Source organism: Ctenocephalides felis, unplaced genomic scaffold, assembly GCF_003426905.1.
Source record: "Ctenocephalides felis isolate EL2017-DRISC unplaced genomic scaffold, ASM342690v1 CF-g0.4_SCAFFOLD_03571, whole genome shotgun sequence".
NCBI lineage: Eukaryota > Metazoa > Arthropoda > Insecta > Siphonaptera > Pulicidae > Ctenocephalides > Ctenocephalides felis.
Genome location: NW_020539725.1, coordinates 60616080 through 60625524, shown reverse-complemented (window position 1 = coordinate 60625524; position 9445 = coordinate 60616080). Strand labels below are relative to the sequence as shown.

General features: G+C 32.0%; 1 protein-coding gene across 1 annotated transcript in view; it reads right to left on the bottom strand.

Annotated features, from left to right (window-relative positions):
- Positions 1–2: 2 nt before the first annotated feature.
- Positions 3–9445, bottom strand: part of LOC113386416 (transient receptor potential cation channel trpm) — a gene marked incomplete at its 3' end in the record, with an annotated part of 29946 nt that continues 20503 nt past the window's right edge. The window contains 9 exon segments of the mRNA XM_026624197.1: positions 3–308; positions 2509–2640; positions 2719–3093; positions 3155–3277; positions 4434–4667; positions 5930–6151; positions 6296–6441; positions 8449–8639; positions 8846–9003. Coding sequence (XP_026479982.1) covers positions 3–308; positions 2509–2640; positions 2719–3093; positions 3155–3277; positions 4434–4667; positions 5930–6151; positions 6296–6441; positions 8449–8639; positions 8846–9003 — 1887 coding nt within the window.

Sequence of the window (9445 nt, the reverse complement as noted above, 5' to 3'; positions counted from 1 at the left end):
CCATCCTGGAAGTTCAAATCCAAAATAGCATCATCGTCCTGCTCCGTATCTCCTCCTCCTGGTGTCAGATCTCCTGCAGGCCCAATATCGACACCGTCGTCTTGTGCGAACCTGCCTCGTCCTTCCATCATAGAAAGTCCTCTCTCCAATTTGGCCCTTTGAATCGTCGTTTGGTGAACCGGTGGGCCGTGGGCGGACGTAGGGCCAGATTGGGTTTGGGTAGAAGGCTGGGGAGTTGGTCCTTGGCCGTTGGTCGGGGTTTCGGCACTCGGTTGACGGGATACGCCGAGGGGTGTGATTGTGGCACTCTGGGGTAAAGGATATATGTATATATATATATATATATATATATATATATATATATATAAATTGAGCTCTCGATAAAATGATTCGCTAAAACTCGAAAACGGCTGAACCGATTTGGCCAGTCTTAGTCTTGAAAAGTTCGTGCCAATCAGTAGGTTGTCGGAAAGGTGAGATATTATTTTAAAATCATGTAGGATCTTTACATTTTCGATGTGAAAATTTTTGTAGAAGCGTAATTTAAATAAAACAATGGACGGTGGCTAATACGTCAAATGTCAAACGTTTTTAACATATAATATTCAATTACGTTTAATAGGATGTTTTACGCGAATATTATTTAATTATGATTAAATTGTATTAAGTAGTTTTGTTTGTAGGTTTATTTTTACACAAAAACGTTGGTAATCGTTTTAACGTAAACAAATTGACGGCTTAAAATATATTTTAAAAATATAAAGTGTTGTAATACAGTTATGAAATTATAGTATGTTATTTCATAATATGTGTTCTGAATTATAAAAATATAAAATCACATATGTTTCTAACAGAAATACACTATTTTTATTGGTTGCGAATCGACGGTTGGATATGATATGAAAAGTGCTTTTGAAAAATGTTTTAAAAATATACGATATTATACTAAAGCTATAAAATTTTAGTATGTTATTACCTAATATATGTACTAAATTATAAAAATATAAAATCACATATGTTTCTAACAAAAAAAGCTATAAATATGCAATTTTGTAAACAAATGCACTCTTGCATATCTAGTTTCCAATAGTTGCAAGTCCACGGTTTGATGAGTATTTTGAAATATTTAAAAATATAAAACGTTATACTGGAGTTACAAAATTTTAGTATGTTGTTTATAAATAGGTGTACTAAATTATAAAAATATAAAATCACATATGTTTCTTACAAAAACAGCTATATTTTTGCAATGCAGTAAAATCATGTAATAGAGCCGCAAGTGTTACTAGAAACTCAATATATCAAATTTTTTGAAATGCTAATATGAAAATGCACTTTTTGGCATATTTTTCTCAAACACGGTGCTCTGAAAGATCTCAATTGTATAATTATATACTCATTGGTATTCATGAAACATTTTCTAGGTTATATAATTTTTTATTTAAGTTATTTAAATTCAGAACCTAAATTTGGTATCGATCAAATGAACATTTTGTCGAATAATATTTTCCCAGTTATAATTTCTTAGAATTTATCGAAAAATAGATAGTAATATATAAAGGTCCGGGGTTAAAAAGTTCCACCACCGATGTGTCAAAAACTAGTAAAGCTTAGCATTGTTTAACAACTATATTTGAAAGTAGAGGGAAAAATATGTATAACCAGCTATAACTTTGATTCTTATAACTTTGATATTGAAAGATAAATCGTAATCTTTAAAAATCCATAATAAAAGTATTTTCTTCCGTTGGTAGTTTTTTAGCATTAGTTAAAAATGTAATTACTTTGTAAAATACCTTTAAAATTAAAATAAGACATTAAACCTGTTTGCCATCTAGCCGTTTCAAGTTAATCTCGTCTATACAATTTTTAAAAGACAATTTTTATCGTTTGAAATGTGTCATTCGTTGTGATATAACTGGTTTGATTTTCATAATATAATTTATATTTGCTCAAAGTCAAGTTGGATCTTTGTGTTTTGCCCTGCTCTACATATATACTTTTCATTAAATTTACTTTAATCATCGAAAGTTACTTGAAACTTTTCAAAAAGCAGGTCAAAAAGAAATACTTTCGTTTTTTATCTCTCCTCGCATAAGCTCAGTAGTATTATTTACAAATATACGCAAACTTCAGAAGCGAAAAAAAATCTGAAAAACGCAATCAATATTCGATTAAATGGAATTTGTAATGACTATATAAGTCGAAAGACCAGAAAAGACTTGGATTGGACTATACCATGTTTTTTATAGAAAGTGTATGAAACTTCCAGTTTGATTGTATTGACAAAATGTAGACAAACTAATGGGGTTTATTGTTTTTATGATACCTCATTGTATATAGCATTCAAACGACACATCCTTATGCACTTGAAGTATTAATATTTTTGATTCTCTAGATATTGTTCAGAAAATACCTTACTTGGCAAAACAACGTTTGCCGGGTCAGCTAGTATATATATATATATATATATACATATATTTATATGTGTGTGTATATATATCTTACCGATTGCAGATGGTGCTGCGAAGGCACTGGTGAAGTTGCATGCGATGCCATAAATCTCTGTTTAATGACATCACCTGCCAAAACGTTGTCCTCATCCAACATGTCTTCATCTTCTTCATTCAAAGGTTTCACCTACAACCAAAAAACAATCCAATCTAGTCGCAGATTTTAAAACAACCCACCAATCTAATTCCTTTACCCCCCCCTTACCTCGATCCGTCCATCATCAAAAATATAAGCATCAGGCCGAACTTCAGTCAGAGATCTGACTACCGGCCTTCTCCTCACACTGCCCAAGCCCAAAGCTGTGGGTACAGCCGGCCCTAGGCCTTGGCCCAAAGCCAACACATCTGTCTCATCCGATCTCTCGCTGGCCCTTCGCAGCCTCTCGACTTCGTGACTGCCTGCAATTTTGTCCAATTCGCTTGCAGACTGATGAAGGTGCTGTTGGGCCACAATGGTGCCTGAATGTGGGGCCAAGGGCGGAGGAGTCGTGTGTTGGGCCATAAAACGGTGGATAACTGCCAGATGAGACATTATTTGGCCTGTCGTGTCCTCCATTTTGCGGAGACGGAACTCGAGACTCTGAGGGAAAAGATAGTTGAAGGAAAGAGATTTGGGATTGATGGAATTGAATTTGTTTTACCTGTATTGTGCTGATTTGTAAATTGGCTTTTTGGTTGATGTCCTCGACTTTTTGCACGATGTTTTCTACTCGTTCGGTTGTGTTACGGACTCTTTCTTCTGTAGATTGATTCAATTTGAACTCCTAAAAGAGGAAAACAAATTTTGTACTATTAATATGACAGTAGACAGAGAACTCTCTTTGTCTGTCTGTCTCTCTGTCATAAACAAAAGGTAAAATTCTAAAAGGTTTAATTTGTTTGTCAGTAGAGTTCTTTTTCACGTGAAAGTAAACTGTAAATTAACTAAGTACCCAAACATTTAAATTTGGTCAGTAAAGTCTCTATATTCATAAAAGTCATTCTGAACCTGATGTAGTTGATCGTTAAAACAATTCGAAAAGTCACTTTGCTGGTCAGTATAGTCCTTTTTTTTCGAAAAAAGTAAGCATAAAACTCTGTAAGATTCATTTTGCTCGCAGTGCAGTCCTTTTTTGTAAAAGTAGATAGTAATTTGAGGTATTTATATTAATTTTGTTATTTCCTATCATTGATTACATTCGATAATCAGTAGAGTACATTTTCTCTCTTAGAATTATTTTGTAATTTTTGAGTGTTGTAAATTTTGTTATTTATTTTTATTGATTCAAGGTTATGTTTATACATTGTTAAATTGTGTCAGTGGAGCTCCTTTTTATGTAAAAATACAATTGTAACTTAAAGTGATTCGAGACTGTTTTTTTTTTAATTTTTCCCATTTTTGATTCTAAGGTTTAGTTTGATCGTCAGTAGAGTTCCTTTTTTTCGCAAAAGCAAATAATCATAGTTTCTTCATTTTTCTTGAAATTATATATCTACTCTAAAAAACCTGATATCAGACAGCAGAGATTTCCATTTTAACTTGAAAATATATATTAAAAATATGTTTCCAATTAATATATATTATATATATATATATATATATATCTATATATATATATATATATATATATAAATATATATATATATATAATATATATATTGTAGGTTGTCAAATATCCCCCTTCCGCCTTTTTGTATTATAAACCAAGAGCAAAAAAGCGGAAGGGAGATATTTGACAACCTAATATATGGTTCGTCGAGGCAAAGGTCGTTAACGTGTTGACTTTGTATGGACAGGGTATTTATTATATTATATATTTATTTATTATATTATTATATTATATATATTATAGCGTCTTAAGTGTATTTTTTAATTTACCGCAAACGTAGTACAAAGTATTTTTTAATTTCCCAAAACATTTTAATTTTTTTTCTTCTCACCTGTTCTCTGAAATATCCCTCAACGCACTCCTCTTCAAAATCGTACAAACGTTCCATGTCGTCCTTTTCCAAAAACAATTTCAGACCATTGTCGTAAGTTTCTCGCACGCCTTTGATTTTTCTCTTTAAATATTTTAATAATAAATAAAAGTGACTTAAAATTATCAGTGGCGGCGGCAAAACTGGCTTCTGTTCGAACTCCATGACGACTGTGAATCTTTGAAACATCCAAACCTTGGGAAAAAAATAATATATAAATGAGAATTTTTGCAGAAAGTTAAGGGGGTTTCTAGTGTAGAGCGATGAATTTTTGGTCATTTTCAAAGCGTCGTAAAAGAAAGCAATGAATGTTTTTACTATCCATTTTTTTTTTTAAATACAAAACAAAATTAAAAAATAAAAAAGTTTGAAAATTGTAAAAACTGGCAGCTGATGAAGTGGATGGTCTCAAAAAATTGGCACCTCAGTCTTGACAAGATTTCAGCCCTCTCAGCCATCGAAAAAGCCAAAAATAAAAAATTATTAATCTATAATGATGTCGCAATCGCCCGAACTAATGATGAGTAAAAAAATTTTTTTTTTACAAATTGGCGGCTGTTTGAAAAAAAAAGTGCTTATTTTACTGGTTTTTTTTGAGATTCTCCAATTTTTTAAAAATAGAAAAAAATGGAATTTGGGAATAATCCTAGTTCGGGCTATAGATAGGTTTATAAATAAGACTCTCTGAACATTTCAAGTGAAGTCGAGTAAAACTTGAGAAATCGTGTCAACAGTACTGAAAAAGTCTATTCTGAGAAAAACGCATTAAAGTTTTGCGTGAAGCCAAACCAGTATGGAGACCGGGTTAGTAAAACTCTCCGAAAATAATTCAAATTTTCAAAAACCTTCTCGTACCCATATTCTTAGATAGTTAAACTTTGAAAATATGAAATAGAAAAATCGTTTTTTTGTTAATTTCTACACTAGAATACCCCCTTAATAAAAACATATTGACAAATTTTAATTTTTTAACAAAATGTCACAGTATAATAAAGCAATGTTAACTGATAAATAAAATGAACTCAATATAACTAAATAAATGAACTAAAAATCCCAAACCTGATGCGAGACAGCATTGACCTCGTTGAAAATATTGTTGAAAACAGCAATCAACAAATTAATCAACAAAATATTAGCAACCAATAAATAAACACTCATCGCCAACGGCGTTATGAAATGTCCGGTGACGCATTCGGGCAACTCTTCCCATTCTGTCGAATTTGTCCCTTCTGGGGCCGAAGACCCTTTGATCTACAAGGCGGGTCTATTTCGTCAGCGAACACTTCACCGTACAACATAAAGTAGGGTTGGAAGACAACCTGGGTAAAAAAATAATAAAAATAAAATAAACATATAAATAAAAGCAACAAAAGTGTTTGGAGGAGGTCAAGCTGGTCTCTGGGTAAAACTAAAAATTTGGCTAAAAATAAATCCCCTGTCTGCTGGTGCTTTTTCACCTGGTGTGATACAGCGTTGACTTCTATAAATATATTATTAAAAACAGCAATCAGCAGGTTGATCAGCAAAATGTTGGCGACCAAAAGGTAAGTCGACATCACAATCGGAGTAATCCAACGGCCGGTTACGCAATCGCTCAGACCCAATTCGGAACCACAAGGTGGATCTATGGAATCAGCAAAAACTTCTCCGTACAACATAAAGTAAGGTTGAAAAAATACCTAAATTTAGCATTAATTGTAAAAAAAAATTGATGTTGGTCCAATTGTGCAGCGTCCACGGATTAAAAAGACATGGAGGAAGTACAGAAGTTAGAAATATAAATATATAAGTGATAAAATTTTACTTTATTATAATTAACTTACATCTCTGACTAAATTCCAGCTGGCGTCGTTTCCAGGCTGCAATATAGCTTGTCTGCACACACCGAAACTCATCAAAACCACCAGCAATAAGACTACGAAGTAGATCATATTTTTCACCATCTTTCCCATCATTGTAACCAAAGGACCTGGTAAAAGACACAAAAATATAGTAATAATTATAAAACATACTTTTTTAAAAGTTTTCTGTCAAAAACATAAGCATAATAATTTCAAACCAGTTTGTTTTAATATATTTAACTTCCCGTAGGGTAGTTATAGAAATGGACCAAAAATTAAAAATGAAAACTTTTGCATTTCTCGACGTTTTCAAGGTTTCTGAACATTTTTAAAGGGCATACCTCAGAAAAATATTTAAAAAATTACCCAGGCTAAGCACAGTCTAAGCGCCACTCTGGTACAAATGTTTACCCAAGTGCGTTTAGACTGTTTACTTACTGGAGCACTTTTCCAATTTTGTGAAAACGAAGGAAAACTATTGAAAAATCTGAAAATGCCGTCAAGCTAAGCATAGTATAAGTGAAAATTTCGCACAGAATTATTTGCAAATGCGTTTAGAGTTTAGACTGTGACTATACGGGGGCAATTTTTCAATTTTGTGTAAATTAGCAACTATTTTTTTTTTTTGAAATTCAGTCCCTTTTTATATATTATTTCGGTTTGCTCGTCAGTAGAGTTCTTTTTCATACTAATTAAGTTTGCTCGTCAGTAGAGTTTCATTTTCATTTCACCGTGGTCTTCAGTAGAGTTCTTTTCTATTTCAGTTTGATCGTCAGCTGAGTTCTTTTAATTTCTAATATGGCATTTTATTAATAGATTTTTAAACTCGCTCGTCACCAGAGTCCTTTTTAACTTTTATTTAATTTTTCTGGTCAGATGAATTTCTTTTTATTTCTGTTTACTCGTCAGTAGAGTCCTAATTTATATTCTATTTATTGATTTGCTTGTCAGTAGAGTCTATTATTAATTTAGTTTGCTAGTCAGTAGAGTTTCATTTTTATTTCAGTTTGGTCGTGAAAACTATTGAAACAATGTGAAAATGCCGCCAAGATAAGCACAGTATAAGTGAAAATGTCGAACAGAATTATTGGCAAATGTATTGAAATTTTAATTTTTTCGTCAGTAGAGTCCCTTTTTGCTATTGACATTTTAATTTGTACGCCAGTGGAGTACAAATTACGATTGACAATCTCAATTGCCCATCAGTGGAGTCCCTTTTTGTCCTGAAATTTTGAATTTGCTCGTCAGTAGAATTCCTTTTGCGTTGACATTTTAAATTTGCTCGTCAGTAGTGTCCCTTCTTATACTTAAATATTAATTTGCTCGTCAGTAAAGTTCTTAAGTGTATTGATATTTTAATACGCTTGTCAGTAGATATACTCGTCGGTAGAATCCCTTTTTGCATTGACATTTTAAATTTGCTCATCAGTAGAGTTCCTTTATTTTATTGACACTTTAATTTGCTTGTTAGTAGAGTCCCTTTTTTTAATATTCTCGTCAGTAAAGTCTCTATTCGTATTGCCATTTCAATATTCTCATCAGTAAAGTCCCTTTTTCTGTCAACATTTTAATTTGCTCGTCAGTAGAGTCCCTTTTATTTTTTTATTTTCCATAAAATACTTTTGTAATTTTGGATTAAAAATTCAAAAAATGACCCAGGCTAAGCACAGTCTAAGCGGCACTCTGGTACAAATGTTTACCCGAGTGCGTTAAAACTGTTTATGTGAGCGCTTTTCCAATGTGAAAAATGGGAAAATGCCGCCAAGGTAAGCACAGTGTAAGTGAAAATGTCGCACAGAATTATTTGCAAATGCGTTTAGACTGTGACCATACGGGAGCACTTTTTCGATTTTGTGTAAATTAGGCAACTATTTTTTTTTTTTTTGAAATTGAATTCGAAATGAAATGACGATTTTTAATGTTCTGAAGATAAATTGATTTATGATTTATGATTTACATTTGATTTGCTCAGATATAACAAACAAGATAGCAAAACTAATGAAAGTTACAGTGTTTGTAATAATATATTTGAAAACATTTAAAATTTCTCGAATATTTCATTACACTACGGGAAGTTCCAGCAATTTGCCTTAAGGCACGATGCCATACACCACTAGTTCCTTTTATTATCTTACCTAAGTATTTGTTAACTCCTAAGATATTCAAAATCCTCAAGTACCAATAAATACTGTCCACACAATACAAGACACGACCAATGTCCCTTGTACTGGCCCTTAGCCTCAGACTCAGGCCAATCAGGAAAACCACAATTGTGACAGCATCGCAGGGATTCCACATATTGTAGGACCAGACTGCAAATTTGTGACTAAAATAGGAAAAAATATATTAGTCATATTGATTATAGTAAATTTTATTAGCAAGAATTGGCTTATATTTAATTCTCTAAGACTATACTATGTAGTTTTTGTCTCATAAGTCATAGATGAGAAAAATCTGAACGATAATGAATTGTCTCTTGTTTACCTAAGAATTTAATTATAAATATTATTATTAATTATAAATATTTATTACCTAATGGCTACTGGTTCAGATGACACAATCTCTCTAATTTTTTCGCAACCCAAAGTGCAAATATATGCTATCGAATAAAATTCTTGCCACGTCGGAGTGTCGTCCATTTTCACCAAGACCGTATAGGTGAACATTATTAAGAAGAACATGTAGGCGAGCTAAAAAATAACAAAGTATAAAAAAAAGAGTGCGTGTAAGGTTCACACACGATTGAAGTAAAACTTATTTTGCTACTATACAATATGGCATCTAAGTAAAAATAAATACATCACATTACAATTTTAAATAATGTTTATTAGTAATTTGGTAACACTCGTGATGCACACATTTATTAGTGTCAACCATGATACACATTTATATAATTTGTTTAAATATGGTTTTATACTTCAAATATGACATGATCGGTTTGTCATTGTAATTAGCATTCTAGGACTTAAACTTTTATTAAAGAAATGAAGTAATTGCTGATTAATAACTTCTATAATATTGTTCACACGGTCGATTATGTTAAATAACGCCTGAACAAATATTGGTTTTCACAATTTCACTCATCATCATATAATATTTGTATTTAAAGAACTTCATGTAATTAAAATTAAC